General features: G+C 38.1%; 1 protein-coding gene across 2 annotated transcripts in view; it reads right to left on the reverse strand.

The window, feature by feature from the left end:
* Positions 1–19,877, reverse strand: part of PPP3CA (protein phosphatase 3 catalytic subunit alpha) — a 170,552-nt gene that overhangs the window by 31,615 nt on the left and 119,060 nt on the right. For both annotated transcript variants that reach the window (XM_064417072.1, XM_064417073.1), the window contains exons 3-7: positions 18,786–18,910; positions 10,261–10,372; positions 8,922–9,067; positions 6,847–6,986; positions 372–449 (exon numbers count right to left, since the gene is read on the reverse strand). In XM_064417072.1, coding sequence (XP_064273142.1) covers positions 372–449; positions 6,847–6,986; positions 8,922–9,067; positions 10,261–10,372; positions 18,786–18,910 — 601 coding nt within the window. The remainder of the gene's footprint in view (positions 1–371; positions 450–6,846; positions 6,987–8,921; positions 9,068–10,260; positions 10,373–18,785; positions 18,911–19,877) is intronic.

Raw genomic sequence — 19,877 nt, forward strand, 5'->3', positions numbered from 1 at the left:
CATCATGGCAATCAGTCAAAATACTCTGGCACATTTGCAAACCTTTTTCTGAAATAAATTTGCTTTTCTTTCCATGTCTGGCATTGTTTGGCATGAAAAAATTTTGGTAATTTTATATCAGTTAAAATCATTAAGGCTAAGTAAGTGGCATATATAAGGATTTATTAAATCTTGTAACTCACTAATACTAATGTAAAAGACATTGTAATGCCAGTGTGTATTTTTGTAGCATTAGCAAAAAGTGAGAGCTGTTGCAACTTATATATTCCAGTTCATTCTCACTCATCTGCTCTTCCTTTTTGTGCTCTGTTTGGGAATGGTAGGCCATTATACATAATGATTATTATTGCCCCCTCTCCGCACATACTTACCCAGCATCCTGGGCTTCATGAGCTCGGAGTATGGATAACAAGTTATTGTGCTGTAGGAATTCACATACAGCAGGGTAACTGTTAGAAAAAAAAAGTAATAGCACCTGTTATGGCATTATCAGAAGCAGCACACAGAGCTCTAGCTTTCAAAAAATGCCTCATAAAACATGTATCATTCATGAAATTAGCGCCTGCTCTGCAGGCAGATTTCAGTAGAGACAACATCACCAGCAGTGTCTTTATAAATCCCACCCCATAACTGCTTGGAAAGGAATGCTAGAAACTTCAATTCATTACATAACAATCAGCCAATGGCTTGTCAGAAAAAAGGTGCTTTCTTTTATTCATCTAAGATTTAATGTATTCCAAAAAAGCAAAATGCAATACAACAGTTGCTTGTAACAGAAAACTTCACCCACTGACTACTGTATGCAGTGGCTGCTTGTGGACACCAGAAAATAAGGCGGTTAAGTGGAAAGAGAGGGAAAGAGACAGAAAGAAGAAAAGCAAATCAATCTTCAAACTGGGGATGTTTATCTTCCTGAACTTTATCTCCCTGATAAACAAATTATCTTTTCCCTTGGCAACTTAAAATCCAGTGACTTTTGAAACCCCAAAAATGTGTTCACTGAATAAACCTGTGCTAAACATACTGAGCAAGATAAAAAACTAAAAAATCTCAACTATACATTATACAAAAAATTGCTGTCCCAGGCATGATTTCACCTTAAGAGCCCACTTGCAATCAGTTAACAGCCCCAGCAGTTTCTAATTTAATGTATGAAAAAGATGAAAACTTACACATCCCTCTCCCCCAGACTAATCCACCATCTTCCTTTAGTTTATCCAAGAGAAATTATACTACTTGATTCCAAACCTTCCTGAGTATTTTGAAGCTGAAATGTCATTTGCAGCTAGAAGCTACAAACCCAGTGGAATGCTGTATTGCTGTTTCTGGACTTGAGCCACCTAGCATGTATTCTCAGATGCAGGTCTGGTATTTGGAATTGTCTAAAAAGATTGCCATTATAAAACAATTTCAATTCCCAAATTACGTGGGGTAACGTTTTGGCAACTACAGTGATCTCAAATGCTGACAGGCTGCCATTCAAACCACTGGCAAATGAGTACTGATTTGCATACATTTCTTTTCATAATTAATTGTGACTAAATGCAGACTTATGGTACATTTTGTTTAGAAATTTTACATTAACTTCTGAAAACTGGGGTCTATCACAAAAATCTGATAGACAGTTGATTATGTTCATTATCAGTGCAGCTGCTCAAAATGGCTATTACATTTTTTTCCTCCATAGTATTCTTTTCATGCAGTGTTAAGTACTGCTTTTAAAGAAGACATAATGAAGTGGTAAAAAACGCTCCTAAATAGATATGATAGGTTCTTCTTTCCATTTCAAGTACAAAAGTGGTAGGGTTTTTTTATTGCTTAATTATCTTCTTCTTCATAAATCTGTGGAAAATAAGAGTTCTACTAGCAGAATTTGGCTGATTCTACAGGGCCCACACCTACAAAGGCAGAGGTGTCACACAGTGTTCCATGCAAATTTACAAAAAAAGAATCTGCCTGCCTTCTTTTCTTACAAGTGAATAGCATGGGAACTTCAATGTGCCAGCTGCCCTATTACCCAGACCACCACAACCCATGAGCAGTCCATCAGGATATTTATTTTGAAAAAGGCAAAGCAACTTGCAGACATTTTTCTTGAGCTGCTTGTTGAAGCAGAAGCTGGGGACAAGCAAATTTTGCATCATTTGCAGCTATTACATATGCTATCCAGCATTTCCTTAGTATGTTTGCTTTAGATTAAACAATATCTCTTAATACAAAAATATATGTACTAAAAAGCAGATAAAAAATAAGAAGTCTTACAAAGAGCCAACAAAACAGACATTATGACAGAAGTCATAAACAAAATCTTATAAAAACGATTTCTACTTGGAAATCTTTTTTCTAATATTTTTTATTAAAATGACTGACTTGCACTCAAATTCCCTACTAGTTTTTCAGAGCACTACCCTTCCAGAAACACTCTCCTCCTTGCCCTGCTTTGCAGAGCCCAGACTGTAACTCAGATGAGCCAGAAATAAAGCAGTTGGCCAAGAGGGAAAACAAATAAACAGAAATCCCCCACGCAACAGGCTTTTCCAGAGCGACCCAGCCTCCTGCCTTCATGTGTCATGCTGAATCACGGAGGAGCGGTGACTCACAGAAAACAAAACACCCCTCTGCTAAGCAAGGGAGATGTTATTCCCCATGGAGTACGTGACTGTGATATTCCCTACTTGGGCATCTTCTGTCATTAACATGCCTCATGCATAGTTTACTAGTTCTGAGGTCTCTTTTGCATGATATCTGATTACTTCTGGCAGTTTTAGAAGAGAAGCAATACTTTGCTAACATGAACCAAAATGGCAAATGTTTTCAAATTGTTTTTCCACCAATAACTGGAAAAAAAAAGAGATGGAATTGACAATTTTTTTCATGTCCCTCATCATGCCATTAAAAGAGAGACATAAGCACTTCTTCCAAAAGAGAACTTTCAAATTTAGTCTGAAAGCTTCTGTATCATTACATGCACACATAAAATAGGTTTCCTCCAAAATCCATTGGCCTTGCACTTGAGTGTCCAAAGGCAAATGCTTTGTTGTTGTGCTGTCCTAAGCAACTCTCAGAACATCCTTTTCCCCCAGCTTTTGCTTGCTCTTAGCTGTGCTGTCTGCAGAGCTGCACTGGGAAGTGGAACAGGGAACTGCATTAGAACAAATAAACACATCTTTTTTTGCAGTCATTCTATCAAAACTGGATGTTTTTCCAGGCCTGATGGAGCACACAAGCAATTCTACCAGTACATCTGGGCAGACAATGTGAGGGCAGCAAAAAGCTCCTGGTCTGGGAGAAAGAAGAGTAGAAAAGTGGCAAAAAGAATCTGTTTAAAATGCTATTATTAAAAATAAATAAAAAATCATGCAACTGTACCTCCCACCCTGAGGTGAAACACACTACACTTTTCAAAAGCTTTCAGCAGATATTTCTTTAATCTTTGCATACTGACAAACTTAACATGCATGTCAAATGCACCACTGAAATCATGTGCTTGTAGGGCCAAAATTATTACTCTAGCCTGAAGTATCTGTAAGGTTGAACCATTTTATTGATATCCAAGGCTGTAAAGTGTTTCTTGAACACCTCCAGGGAAAGTGACTCCACCACCTCCCCGGGCAGTCACTCCAATGCCTGACCACCCCATCAGTGAGGAAGTTCTTCCTGGTGTCCAACCTGTTTCTTACAAAACTGCCTGGGAGTTTCTGTACCACTAGCTTATGAAAGAAGTGTAAAGGGTCATTGGCAAGATCAGTACAAATCGCAAAGTGCAAATAAATATCTGTTAGAAAAATTCAAGGCAAGAACTAGATAATCTGGTAAACAGGAAAACTTCTTTACTTGCTGGATCAGCTGAAAAACTGTGTGCCTGTGGGTCTAATATCACTCTGGGACAAATAATTTCCCTCTTGTTTATAATATACTCTGAACACAACATTACTTAGGGTATGGATAAAAGAAAAGCTTAACTCATAATAAAAGAACAATTTAAACAACCAGCATCCCACTAATTATTTCTACTTTTTCACAAAACTGCATTAAACATCATCAAGACTACAAAGGATATACAATTCTAAACTTCAGATAGGGAAAATGAAATCCCATCCCTATCACTTTTTGTTCTCTTTAAGATACAGAAACATTATATATATATATGAATATATATAATATTTATATAATATATATATATTTTAAAATATCTTTTCATTAATTCCTTCTATTCCATAGTTAACGTTTCACTCTGGCATTGTGCTATTTTGACAATCCACAGTACAAAATGCTGCTAGATGCTAAAGGTGTGCACTAAGTGTTGACTCTGAGCACTTCTGAAAAATCAGACTATTCTTTAAGTCTCTAAATGGCAAGTTATGCCTATGGTTTCAAGATCTGACATTTTACAACTAGCCAAAGCAGTTTCAAGAACTCTTACATAAAAGGACATTTCTTGAAGAACTACTGGACCAGTTTGAAATTCAATAGGCTGTGTGAGAGTGATCATGTAAGAAATGCAGTGAGAAGCTTGTCAGACTGCTGTAAGCTACAGTCTTTATATTTTCTCATAGAAATGGCCCAACAGTTCACAATGGGTTTTAGCTGAATGCAGAGAATTTCCTGCACTTCTGAGATGGAAGGTCCAGTTAACAGGGAGCATGCACAGTTAGAAAGTCACATTACCGTTATTTTCCGCACAGCATCTTTTAATAGGAAATAACTTTAAGTCAGAGCAAAGTAACTTGCAACTTGTCATTACAAAGAATATTTCTGATAAATAAAAGTTATTTATTACAGATATTTCCTACAATTGATTTTCATCTAGAAATTCTTTCACTGATTAACAGGCATGACTGAAATCTTCCTGACCTTCATTCAAAATTCTCATTGCTATCTTTTAACTTCCCATTCTGGAAATGACTGAGGAAACTTAAGAAATTTTGATTAGTGAATAATAAACACAGTCATTCTATTAACAAGCATTCTTGAAGGAGAACTGAGCAATTCAGCCTTTCCTTTACAAGCCTGTTCAGGGAAATTTGTTCCTTTACTCAGGATAACTAGAAAAGGCAAGGAAAATTAGACATTCCACACTGATGGATACCTTTTCTACCAGGTATTATCATTTGGCAAGGAACTAGTCATCTTCCAGGGCAACTAGGTACTTGTTTTAAAAGGGATGTTTGCCTTTATATAAACTCAGATAACATGATTCCAAGCTAGCCTTCTGACTGAATCATCGAAGCAGTTATATGTCCCTCACATGACCTGACAATTAGCTGTCTCCTGAAAATGCACTTTTCTGAACATGCATCAGGACACAGACTGATATATTTTCTGGAAGAAACTGATATACGTAATAAGGAAATTTTATGGCAACTGTATGGAGCAGACCTCTGGAAAAAAAAACCAACCACATAACCACATAAAATCTAGAACTTTTTCCAGCACCTAAGCAGCTCTGTATTTAAGCACAAGCTTTTCTGCCAGGCTATTCATGAGTGGAAATCACCATTACTCCCCGTGTGTGCAGTGCCTGGGAGTCACAGGTACACTCCAGCATTTGCTGCTGCTGCTGAGAGGATAAGCAATGATTTTACTCCTCAGTCATAGCCCATTTCTGCACTGATTAGTTGTTTCCAGCAGTGTGCCATCCCTTTCACGATGAGCCCAAACACATCCATTGAGCACCTCCCAGGTGTCACGGACCCAAGTGTGGCTGCTGGAGTTACCCACTGGAGGTGGGAGCCAGCAGCCCGGGCTGCAGAGCCAACTGCTCTGCTCTCCACTGGCCCCACGCTGCAGCAACAGGGCTCCAAGAAGGGAGCCAGAAATGTCATTTCTGAACATCAAACCATCGGCCACCTTCCTGATAATGTTACCAACAAGGAGGTTGATTCCAGCAGCTCTCTCACCTGCTTGCTGGTGGAAGCCACTGAATTATTTTGGACACATTATTAAACAGCTGCAGTGTTCAAGGTGAGATTTTCTAAGGCAAGTGAAAGAGCTGCATTCCTCCCTTCCTCTGCATTTGCTGAGGAAACTTAGATTTGTGTGTAACTACCATGGGCTGAAGCTGAACTGCTTCACTTCAAGAAGTTCAACAACCTCTTAACATTTCAATAACATCTTCACATTTCTCCTGAACAAAAATGGATTTTTTAATTAATATTTCACTGAATACATTGCCCATCTTGCCATTTAACCTCCTCCCCTGCTAGTTTTGCTACTCTGGTGCCCTTGTATATTTTTCTTAACTACACAATAAAAAAAGCACAAATTCCTTAAAATCCCCACACTGTCAGAGCAAGGTACATACATGTTTCTGCGGGAATGTTACAGGCACTTTTCTGCATTCCAGGTATTGCTAAGTCCCATTTTACAAATGCCCTTCAAATACAGAATTTCTTAAGAAGATTTGCTTCCAAACAAATAACAACAACAAAAAAGTTTGGTCAAACTGAGAGGAAAAAAAGGTACCTCTGTGGGGGAAATCACATTTTTTATTTACCCTGCAGAACAATAGGTAATCAGTTTTTCAGTGCTGCCATTGGAAGTTCAAACTAGAAATGCAGTTACATACCCCTTTTTAGAAGTGACACATTCCTTCTCTAATTTACAAAATCAGAGGCAAAATACACAGGCTTTGGTGAATAAAATTAAGTGATTTAGCATTTCCCCAATGTGGCAGAACAGAAGAGATTCAAATAAAGCAAGCATGAATTTTTCTGAAATCAAGGCTAGCCTGCAGAAAAAAAGCCTAATTACCTAGAGTAGTGCCACAAAGTTCAAGCAAACATTTGTACTGCAAAACCAGCAGCAGTTCACCAACAGAAATCTGTTCAAAGTAGTAATAATCACCTGTAGAAGTACGAGCACCCCCTGACTGTGTTGTGAGTAAAGTGTTCCTGAGTCTTCTCATTTCCAAAGTCCTCCAATGGGTCTGACCACAGGATGTCACACATAGGTCCATATGCAGGTGGTTCCTTGAATCGATCTAACTAAGAAAAATAGGAGACAAAGAAATACTAACTTCTTTCAACTATGTATCACAGAAACATTGAAGCAAAATTACTATTTTTCACTCCATGAGAAGTGAACAAGAGACTCACAGCAATCTGTTCTTCAGCTTTAAAGCAATGGAGTTTGAGTAACAGCAAAACACTCCTTGCAAACATTGATGGGGATACAAGGAACAGATCTTACTGAAAATTAAGAGATATAGTGGATTCCCATTGTAAATTAATTTTTGATCTTTTGCCTTTCTACTGGTTCTTGCAAGCATTCCTGTGGACAAGGGAGAATACAGTATTTCTGTATTTCATGATTCTTCAAACTTAGAACATTCAATTTATGTAAGTGGGGCACTTCAAGAAAATACAATAGTTATTTCAAAGTAAGTTCCCATTTAGATTTGTGTACATTTTAACAAAAAATTGTATCTAAATATCAAGACAATATCTCTGCATTACAGCATGTTGGCGTGACATTCCTGTTGTTTCTGTAACCTCAACCCTAATTAAGAAGCTAAAAACTTCTCTTTTTGGTCTTCCTATGGGTATTTAAAATCTCAAATTACACAGAATCATATGCAAATAAGATGAAGTATAGTAAAATAATAAAATAATAAAAATCAGTATTTGCCTGAAAGAACTCTTTAATATAATAACATCATGTGTTATCTCAAGAATTATTTAATATAAGAACAGCCCTGTTAAGATGGTGTATGAATAAGGCTTGCAGTCTGAAATATTCCCTATTTTGACCAGAAAGATCAAGTAAAAGATTCAGTAGCTGGTAGATAACTTCTCCCCTCAAAAAAAAAAAAAATTCAAAGAGAACAAATTGGTTTTGTAAGCTTTCAACACTCAAAGTTTTAGTAAGAGACCTCTACAATTTTACCTTTGCGTTCTCATCTTGACATATTCACAGCATATCTAGACTTATTTCAGCCCTCTGAGATTAATGCTTATGTAATTACAATTCATTTAAACTAAACAAAAATTCATAAATATGCAAACCCAATTTCTGCTGATTGCCAAAGATAAATAAACCTGCTGGGTTGGGCAGGGGGAAGGGAAGGTGTTAATGAACCTAATCTAGAATCTGAGAGCTAAACAACTTCACTCTGCCATTATGCTGGTGCAGAGCCAGCTAATTTTTAAGCAGAGTATTTTTGTTTACTGAGACAGTGAACCTTTACCTCAGAAACAAAACTTTGCATTCAGTAATTTTTTAAAGTGCAGTTAATATATTGAGCTAATTGCTTTTAAACCAAAACATGTAATTACTGGCTCAATTTGCTTTTTTTTTTTTAAACTATATTTGTTTCTTAGTAGACTACAAATTAACCTCAGAATATAAATTACCTTTCACTAACCTGAAAGCTCAGAAATAGATATCCATATTTGCAAGCCTTAAACAGCAAACAAGGAGGATTTTTTTTCTGGGAACACTAAGAATGAATGGTTTAAATAGCTCTACCTAGAAATATCAACTGAGATCTCTTCAACAAAATATATTAATAAAAAATTAATCCTTGATAACATGCAATAACACTGGATTATGTGAAGAAGCTGTATGACATTGTTCTCTGAAGTTCCATGAGATTTCTGAGAAACTTTTCAGAACATAAGGGTACAACAAGCGTGAACTTATTAAGCCTCAATTAGACCATCTGCTGGGCACTCAAATGCAGAACTATTAAAAATATGGCAGGACCTATTGAGAATGAAGCTCTTGACTATTTAAAAAAATACCAACCAATATATTCATTGCAATCATATGAGCCTTTTTAGTTACATCTATGTATATCGTGAGGTTCTTCTAGAGCTCTTTTGTATCTTCTCCAAGAAAGCACAGAACACTAAACAAGGCACAAGGAATTGCCAGATGGGGCTTGCATTGTGCTAACAGGTAATACCTCCAAGACTTACTTTTCTGATGTCATCTAAGGTGTTGATCTCTGGAGACAAGCCACCATGTACACACAGGAATTGTTGGTTCATCAGAGCAGCCAAGGGAAGGCAGTCGAAGGCATCCATGCAGGCATCATATACACGTTCTGAATATTTGATTTTACCTTTTAAAAATTAAGATGGTAACAAAAAGTGCCATCAATATTTAAGAGGAAAAAGGATTATGCTTAATAGCTCAAACTCTTTCCTCTCACTATTCTACCCACTATTGAGGACTATACCCAAACTTTTGCTTAAGACAAAAATATCTTCAGGAATCCGCTGCAGGAAAAATTCTTCCTGTTCTGAGGTGGAATTAATAAATTTTTTTCATATTTTTTTCTAAAAAACTGTAAATAAACAACTGAATATACCATTACAGTCTACCATTTCTACTCAGTATGAAATCTGTAGAGCAAGCCTTAAAACATCTGCTGAATGGTTATCATCATTATCACTCAATACACTCTCTATGAAATAGTCAGAACTTTAGCCCAGTCCCTTATAATTAATTATCTACAGAAATGCCATTATGAAATGAACGAGGTGGAATAATGAAGCTGAAATGTTAATTTACCAATATGCATATTAAACTCAGTAAACCATGAAGCCTTCAAGCCAATTAACATTTCCTTTATCCCCAGTGTAAAAAGAAAACACAGACTTATGGCAATAGTTTCATCTCACAGTGTCACAGGGAAAAAAAGAAAAGCTTCATTGTGCAGGTAAAGGTCTACATCTAATAAGCTTTTATGTGTCACTGAATCCTTTCTTGCAACACAGAAAGGAATTCACATCAAAAGAGCATATTGAAAAGTTTAAGCCTACACACAGAATAAATGTGAAAATGCTATACCTAAAGGAAAAACAAAATAAAAATTCCTTGCATTTTTCTGCTGCTCCATGAGATGAGACCCAGTGAGATGAGGTCCTCCTTAACTAGCAGTCAGGAACCTGTCCAGGTGCCAGGGCTGGTGTGGCAGCAGGTTCTGCCTGCCAGGCTGCTGCGTGGGGCAGCAAACCCTCACTGCTGCCAGAAGCATCAGCAGCAGTTCACGAGAGCAGCCAGGCCCACGTGGACCCACAGCAGCCCCAGGATGCTCTCACACTCAAATCTGGGGGGTCTAAACCCTTCCATGCCACACCACTGAGAGGTGACTGCCCCCTCAGGGAACAGGGACTACCATTTAAAATTAATGGCAGTTAACATGAAAGAACACAGAAATGTATTAATAGTGAACCAGTATCAAATATTTGCAAAATAACAAATTAAGTTGCTGAAAAAGGAGTTAAAAGGAGAAAGGTAAGATAGACTTACATTCTTGCTTAAATGTGAAATACTCTGTTAAATGTCTACATTCATGGTTCCCACGAAGTAAAAACAGTGTTTTGGGGTAAAGGATTTTCAAGGCCCACAAGTACAGCACACACTGTGAATCAGAACAAGAAAGAAAATCAGAAGTCATAATTAATGACAGAACAATTTACATTCCCCTCCATCACAAAAAACTAGCAGAAAAAGTAAAAGCAATCTGTACAAAGCATTTATTTTCAACTGATTAACTTCATTCTTCATATGCTACATTCAAAGACTTCTCTGCACTTGAGCCTGGACTGGCTGGAACTCGTGTGGGTATATTCTGCCAGAGTTTTACACTTCATGCTGAGTGGCACCTCCCTGGTCAGCCACGTGCTGCCTCCAGCAGCCCCAGCTCTCGCCCAGCAGTTGCTGTGTGCAACCACAGAAGGAAGTGCATCCCTAGAAGGAAGGGCGCACTCTCCACCTGCAAGGTTAGGCAGAAACCTCCCGTGGAAACAATTCCACCGGAAGACCTGCATTTCCTGGCCTAAGGAAAATGTGCCTCAGAGCAATTTAACTCACACTTCAGGAAATACCTCAGCTTCCAGAATTACACAGAGAGCTTGTTAATTTTTCAGTTAACATTGTTCCCTACATACAACTGCAGTAAAAAGATCCACAAAGCTCTTGCATTAAACGAAGTCACTACAAAGCTTTTATAATTAATTGTCTCTTTCCTAAAGATTTCTATTTGAGATGACATTTCTTCTAGACATATTTTTAAAGATAAAGAAGAAAAAAGACTTGGAGAGGCTAAGTTCTGCTCAGACCTCTCTAAACCACCCAATTAAAAATATTTGTTTTGAAAATGAACTCACAGCTCCAAAAAGGTTGATGGAAATAAGATCCACTCATCCCATGAGATGAGCCCACTGCCTGCAAGGACATTGTACAGACCACAATGTTCTCTCAAAAGCTAGAAAGCTAGAAAAATTGTCTGAATGGTTTTCCCTCCAGCCTTTCCTTTCTTATATAACCATGAACTGCTGAAATGCTGCACAAGAAACAAAAGGTGTCAAAAAACCCCACTTTCATTTACAACTACTTCCTAACACTCCCCTTTGCTCCACTGGAAAAAAAAAATCATTTAACTTATTAATCAATAGATTGGAATTTCAGAATATACTCTATGGTTTCCGATTAGAACAACAACAGCATTGCTGTCAATGCAATGCCTCTACATTATATTGTGAACTCCCTTCTACAATTCAGAGTGTCTTGAAAAACAGCTGAATAATAAATTTAATAATCTCAACATGTAGATTTCAGATCCCTTGTTTGCTACACAGTCAATTTATAAGAAAAATAGGAAAAGATGAAGGGCTTCAACATTTTAATGTTTGTGCTCACACTATCCATAGATAATCACACAGCAGCAGGAGTGTTATACTACTACTCGTTGCCTTGAATTTAGTTCATGTAAACATCTGAATGCTCTGCCTGTTCTTTATCTGTAATTTCTGTTCTTCCACTCAGAGGGTGTACAGACAGAGGAAACCAGCAAAAATACAGGCAGTACACTAGAGTAATTGGTAAAACTAATTCTCCCTCTTGGAAACACATGGGAGGCCTCCCAGCTCATGCTAATTTTTCCACCTCCCTGGTACTACTGCCACTGCAGGAAGCAAGAAGAGATGTCAGAATGCCAGGGAAATCATGCTAATGTAATCCAGCAAGGAATTATGGTGTCAGGTCACGGGAATCATCTGTTGTGGCCCAAAACAACCACAAAGGGTGTGGGTGAAGAAAGTCTTCTGTCTCTGTGCAAACTCCAGCAGACTTGGGTTTGAGGCTTTCACTCCAATGGGGCAAGAAACCTGAACTTGTCCACACCACTAGAGCTATTCTCTCTCTCATGATGACTCCTTCATTTCTCAAAGAATTTCCAGAACATTCCACTTCAAACTTACTGACACATGCAAAAATTTTATGTAAATGTTGTGCGACAAGAAGTCTAAAGTGACACCCCCATCCACGCAAAGAAAGATCTAGTTTTTAAAGTCATAGCTGAGTTACCTTAGAGCTTCTAATCCTGCCAAAACACGTTTAGAAAAGCATGATTTGTGATTAGATGAAACAGCATATTAAAAAAAAAAAGTGGTTTACATTGCCCTTGTAACTAAGTTTTTCTTTTTTTCTAAAGCTCTGGCAAGATTAAAGCAAGCACTTCATATTTAAAATACTGTCCAGATCTAGAAAGCAGGGAAAATAAGGAGAGATGGAATTTTTGACTTTTTGGCATTAGGTACTTGTTTACAGGTTGATTGCTCTGTATTTGCTTATCATAGATTTTTTTCTTTTTTTTCTATGTTTCCTTTGAAGTACTCATGAGAACCAGACAGAAGGTAACAAAGAATCAATACAGTCTAGAAAGCTCTATTTCTCTGCCATTATTCAAGCAATATAAGCCCACTATTCACATTTTGTGTTGTTTTCAGCAGTACTATATCAAAGGTTTATTTTGTTTAGATGATTCCTTTAATTTTCTCCCTTTTCTTTTCAGTAGTTCAGTGAAGTAATGTCGTAATAGTAAATAAGAACTAATTAGAAGATTTTTTCCCATGCAAACTAAAGAGCAAACATGAGGGCAACAGTTTTCACGGTTTTTCAACTTACAGTCATTTACATACAAAAAACCTTACGCCTAAACAACAAATCATGAGCAAACATTCTGGTTTTGATTTTTTCCTACCTGTGCTTCGCATATCATCATTTTTACTGAAAACAAAATATTTATGATAAATTGCCCTTGTTGAAAATCTGAACTTAAAGTCTTTAAGTATTTCATAATACTGCTTCCCTGTTGTAAAATTTTAAAATACCTTTCTTCCTTCAATATTTTAAGTAAGAGCATACTAAATATCAGCTCTGCTGTAACTCTACGCAAAATGTACAGCAGGGACCTTGCGATCTAGAAATCTGTAAGGTATTTTTGCCTGTTTCATTTCAGCCTATCAAAACCCCCATATTTTATATATATATGCATCTAAGAAGTTACAGGTTACAGTTCTTAACTGAGGACCCTCAAACCCCTCTTCCTTGTTTAGTGTTTTTCAGCTGCTATTTTGAAATAGCAGATATGTTACGTTTGTAACAAAGAGGTAATCTGTTCACCTCCCAGGTCCCATAGTCAAGCTGTTTTCCTGCTGAGGTTCTGGCAGCCTCAGCTTCAGGAAAGAAAAGGTCTGTGCAATTAAGCACTGTGAAAGCCAAAGGCCCACATCTCCAAAACAGACTTGGGATTTAACTCCACTGTTGTACACTGAATTGGAGCATTTGCACAATTCCACATTTCAGCCCATTCTGGAAAGGAAAACCAAAGGCCCCAGAGCTCTTCCATGCATATCAAATTATGTGATTAAAACAAGGAGCCTTGAAAAATCATCACTATGACCACTTGAGTACAACCACAGCATCACAGTGCTCACTTCTGGATGCTCTGGCACTGGTAGTGCCGTGAAGAGAAAGATGCAGCTCACTGCCAGCTGTGTGGCTTTGCAGGGACTACAAAAGTTGAACTCCCCCTCCAAATGACTGACAGCACTGGGCACTCCTCAGAAGATGAAATAAAGTGTGAGTAAGTGCGATGTAATTCACACTTGAAAGGATAATTTGAGCCACACATTGCTAAGGTCTCTACTGATGCTCTGTGACCTGTGGAACTGCCATAGCTCCCACACTCTCTAACACACACCTCACCAAAGTATAAAAATTGCATTACTGTAGGTGCACTGAAAATAATGATACCATCACAACATCTAGTACAGACACAGCTTCCTAAAATGGACTAACCATCCCAATGGAAACCATTTACCTTTTACACACATAGCTGCATTCACACTACTGGGATAAATCTTTATTATAGCATGATTTCAGAAACAAATAAAGATACATTGCAGCTGTAGCCAGAATACTCACATGAGATGCAATTTACTGCCATTTCTGAACTACTATCCCTTGAGCACAAAGAAAATTACGAACACTACTGCAAATAAAGAAAAAGTCATATTGCCTTCACTACAAGTAGGATTTCAGCACAATTGCAATATATTGTTTGCTAATGTTTAGACCATATTGTTCCCATTTCAGCCTTTAAAAAGAGTATCTGAAAAGTTTAAAAAATATCCAAAAAGAAGTACCTCTTTTTCAACCAAAAAGTGACTAGGAAATTCTTTTTTTGTAAACGTTCCTATAATTATTATAGCTAGTACTTTCTAGAGAGAGATGGCTCCTAACTCTCCTTTTTGGGATCCTGTGTCTAGGCCCCAGCTGCTCTCTGAGAAGACAGGTCCCACAGAGAGATGGCATCAGTGTAGGGGAAATGGTGCCATCACATGCTCTCCCCCTGCAGCCAAAAGGGGTTCTTGGCATGCTGGGGACTCACACTGGGAACAGCTGGCACAGGACCAGTCAAGCTGCAAGGACGGCCCTGACTCAAACAGATGTTCCAGTCTGGAAATCTAATATATATAAAAATAATCTGAATTTGCTAAGTTACTGAATATTCACAGCTCTGAGGAGCAATGCCGTACAAAAACAAGATCTTACAAGGTGCACATTGTTGCTATGAAGAAAGATATTTGTTACTGGTCTACAGAAGAAAAGGGCAAGGAAATTCAGGATAATTAAAGTCCTAGGATTTTCTTTGCTTTAAGAGAACTGAAAAATACTATTGACTTCACCGGTGAAGTATTTCTGACCAGCCCCAATTATTTTAAATCAAGCTGTTTACTGGAAAACATTACCACACTACAGTAACAGACAATGTTGAAAGGTGTTTATTTTGCCAATGAAGTCCTGAAAAGTTCACAGAGACTTGAGAGATGATAAACACACAACTTCACCAGCATTTACTTCACCCAGTGTTTACTAACATAAATTTATTTATGTGTAATTCTTTTCTTGGGAGAGACCATTTAATTTCCAACAGTTCACCAAGTTCAGAAGCATCTCAAGTGCCAGATGCTTGATTTTAATTGATGTAAGGTCCAGTGGTCAAATTCCAGACTCACTCCAAACACCTCACTTTGTTCTTGCTGCAAATACTACAACAGCAGTTTCACCTTCTGCAATGTCAGTCTGTGCATTCAGGAAGGGAAATGTATGCATGTTCTGGACCTTAAAACATAACTCCACTTTTGTTAGTCATGAACATTGGTTCAATTCTCCATATTTTAACTCTTTCCTCTGCCAAAAATGATCACTACATACCTTATGATGGTCAAGTGACATATAAGACAGTATGCTGTTATATGGAATTAAGCAAGAAAATAATTCCAACAGTTGGTTTACATATTATTATTATTAATGCACTGTAGCTGGTTTTTACTCTGTAATTTTCCTAAGACTGTGATGAAAAAAAGTCTATATGTACACTCCTCCCTGCACTGCACAGCATTTGTCTGCTTTTCAAAAAAGAGTTTTCAGACTTGGGTAGAGAGATTAGTCATTCTCCCTTACAACCTATTCCTGCAGAACCACTTAGGCTGTAACTATTCTTTACATTTAAAAATAGCCTTGTGTTTTGATCATCTGTGTTTCTATTCTCCATGACCATAAAACTTATTTGAAAGTGAAAACTAAGGGGTTTCTTCTACTCTGGAGTCAAACCCCTGGAACAGTGCACAAGCATAAGAGGGAAACGTTATCAGTTATACAGCCAAGGAAACAAATGCACTGTATTAAATTGCAGAAATTTGTTATTTTAAGTGAAGAAATGCCCAGGCTCTGCCAAAAGGTCAAATGGAAAAGAGAACGCAGATAAGGAATAAAGATTCCGTCTGCGCCAAGAATCCTTGTCTCATTCTACCTACAACTTGACACTTCTAACTTTACCTGTTGTAACTTCTCTATCAGTCTCTCATCCTTTGACTCATTGCTTAGAGCTAATATAAAAAACACAAAACACCCACCCCCTTCAAGCAGTGAAGTAAAAATGGAGCATACACATGAAGAATTGAGCCCTTGGATCAAAAGCTCAATAGAGCAAGGACCGACATTTCTGCTGAGTGCCTTATACAAATACTTTTCTCTTTTTCCCTCTGAATTATCAAATGCCTTCCACCTACCTTATGCAATTTCTTTCTCTGTTCTTAATGATAATAGCTTGCATTATATAGTACCTTTCATCCAGAAGAATCCCAAATGCTTTGCAGCCCACAGAGAAAGATTATCTCGCCCACTATCAGAACTCAGCTTGGTCTAATCTCAATGGTGTCACTTTTACACTAGAGATCACACAGCAATCAAGGGGAATGTTTTTAAAGCTTGTATTACTCATGATTAGTACCTTGGACCAGCCACTTAATTCTTTTGGAAAGACCCCAGAACTGCAATACTCTCCTGTCTCCATAGCAGAAAGGGAATCCAGCAGATGGATGGAAGATCACTGTGTGATTGGCGTGGTAGAAATATGAACTGAGGCTAGGGCTGTTTACCAGCATGACTTCCCCAGCACAAAGTACTGACAAGAGTTGGTGCCTGATCTATGTACTTAGGTCCCCTTCTCCACCAGAAACATCTTCCCCCTCTAAATGCCAAGTTGCATTCTTCACAATTTTCTTTTCCTTGTCACTAGTTATTGTGCTGAGTTCATGCCTAAATGCACAGCTCTACATCTAAATACACTTATGAAGCAGAAACTTGCCTTTCCTTTTGAATATATTCTTTAATCAAGGTGACAGGTGGGGAAAATCAGTTATGTGACCAAAAAAAAGTAGTGTTTTGGGAACCTAACATACAAAAGAAATAATACAAGTGACAGCTGAGATATTCCCTTGGCACTGGCAGAAGCTAATACTGTTTCCAGTGAAAAAGCAATGTTCCTGAATGGAAAAACTGCATTCAGAATACAATTTGCTAAGTATGTATGCACAGGTTGGTAAATGAGACATCTTAAGGGGATTATTGCCTATACATAGACTGTTTTCTTTGTTTCATATGGCTTGCTATTTCTTTAATTGGTAATAGCCCTGGAATAGATTTTGGTAAACTGTCAGAGAAGCACTTGAAAGCTGTTCTATTTCTTTTATTAAAAGCCTACATATATAGAAATGAAGACAAAATTTTCCTCTTCCAGACACATCTTGTCTCAATCAAAGACTGCAGGAGATATGAATTAGGTTATCACAACTCAAAACTGGTAGTTCAAGATGGAGCTGCACAATGGTGTAAGTCTGTGAAGCTCCTCCTGCTCCTCCTTCCCAACCCTCCCCAAGCAATCTGATTACCAGCTCACTCCAAATGAGGTTTCAGAATTAACTAATAAAGCAAAAGTAGTTTTATTGAATTTAATTTTTCAGAAACTTCTTACTTTAAACATAATACTGGCAAGATAATACACTGATCTGTTTTCCAAACACCTAACTCAGCTGCTCGGCCTTATATACTTGTATACCAATATGGCAACAGTGTACTTTGATATGGGATGTAGAATGAAACAGCAGTGGTTCTCACATGATGCCATCTGATCTAGTCACAGACACACAGACATGTATCATAGGAACTATATTGCTTCCAATAGGTAATGGGCATTCTGCCCTGACTCAGAGGGGAAATTCAAGTCTGAACTTTTCACAGAAACAGTCAAGATGTAGATCAAAGAGTTCAGCAAGGATTTCTGATTGACTGTTCAATGACTAGATCAGCTATAACCCAGACAAAAAAATCCATATCAGGTTTTACTCAGTATTTATTCATCTTTTAAGTTTGTAAAATCAAGCAGTAACACAGGATAGAAGAAAACATCTAGTTTGCTTTACAAGCACAGGAACAAAGAATTTGGGCTTGGTATTTCACTCACTTCTAGTCAAAGCTGGCAGGTTGGATAGGACACGGCTTCTTTCACAAGCCAGTCAAAGAGGCCATTTGACCTCCTCATTCTGTGGCCTCACCTGGAGATTACACCAGGTCTCAGCACCACCCACAGGGCACTTGTGCATCACTTCTCTGTGGATTCAAGTGCTGCATCAAAAGCCAGAGATCATGCACTCCTGCATACCACATCTAAACAGAATTTACTCATTCTCTCCAGCACAGCATGCTGCATATGCTGGCTTTTTGTCCCATTTACCTCTCATCTAGTCATTCCATTCTCCTCAAATTTCACATCCAGGAAACTCAGATCAAATAAACCCAAAAGTCAAAACTAAACTATGGGTCTCAGGTTAAGTTTTTCTGTTATGTCCCTCTTTTAATAGCTCACATCTACTCAGGTTATTTAGCTTTTGCAAGCTGGAGAACACGCTGCCTTCTGTGCAATATTTAGATGGCCACCAGTTAGCACCATTCTGTGTCAGCTTTCCAGCACAGATATAGTGGGATTTGGCTGGATTCCAAGCAACCCTTATAAAAACACCACCAGCAACATTAACATGGTATTTGTGAAGAGCCTCAGTACTCCTGAGCTAGTTAAGATATGATGGTAAATATACAAAACATGCTGCAAGTGATTCTGTACCCAAACCCAGAAATTAGAAACTTACTTCAATGCTGAAGTACCCTCTGTCCACGTAGTCCCCCAGGAAGAGGTACCGCGTGTTGGCAGGAGAACCTCCCACTTCAAACAGTTTCATCAAGTCAAAGAACTGACCATGGATGTCTCCACAAACTAGAACAGAAGAGGAGCAATATTTAGATTCACCATGCAAAAATCATCTTAGGTACACACAATCCGAAGTCACTGTGTTGCAAGACATGTTATGACAATTTTGTGCATCATTCACTAGTTAAACAGCTTAACAGTCTGCGCCTTCAGGGGAAGAGTTTGGCTCTGCTCTCTTGTGAAACTTCAAACTCCCTGGTGGGTGATTTCAAGCATCTGCAGGAAGGCAGGCAAAGCTTTTGGAAAACCCCATGGATGCCTAAGAGTGCTGTATCAAAACCTGCTTTGTTTCTTCTACTCAAAAGAGAACTTCCCCCACACACTTTTAGGGTCAAGCCCAGAGTTTTTATGGCAATTATCCTTAACCAAGGTGATGTTAATAAATAGCCCTGACTGGTACTGTTTAAACTGGCCCTTCAGTGACCTAAAAAACCCAACCAAACAAAAAAATCTGATTTTCACACTCTAAGGGTGATTTTGAAGTAACTGAAGAAAACCAAGGGTCCAAGATAGGCTTTATTGTGCAGCAGCAGCCCACCATAAGTAAAATTCAGATGCTCTCTTTCAGGTGATGCCCTTGTTCCACTGCAGATAAGCAAACCTCACATTTGTCAATGTGTCTTGGAGAAGCTGAAGTCACAACTCCATATAGATAGAAAAGGACTATATAGAACAGCTGCAACACCAAATCAAACAAACTCCCAGACAAATTGTTCATATGCTACTGTCTTTCATCTCAGGCAAGTTCACATTATAGTTTTGTCCTTGCATCACTTTTCCCTGAACGTATACACTAAGATCCATATAGTGTCATTCCATCAAGAAAAACTAAATACAAAAGCCAGAAAGAATCCCCATCCAAACCAAACCACCCACCCACCCACTCTGGGTACAGAAAAAACCCACTGATATCTCAGGCACTGTTTTCATGAATATTTATATGAAATTGGTGACAATTCATGATTCCTGCTAG

Source organism: Passer domesticus, chromosome 4 (genome assembly GCF_036417665.1).
Source record: "Passer domesticus isolate bPasDom1 chromosome 4, bPasDom1.hap1, whole genome shotgun sequence".
Classification (NCBI taxonomy): Eukaryota; Metazoa; Chordata; class Aves; order Passeriformes; family Passeridae; genus Passer; species Passer domesticus.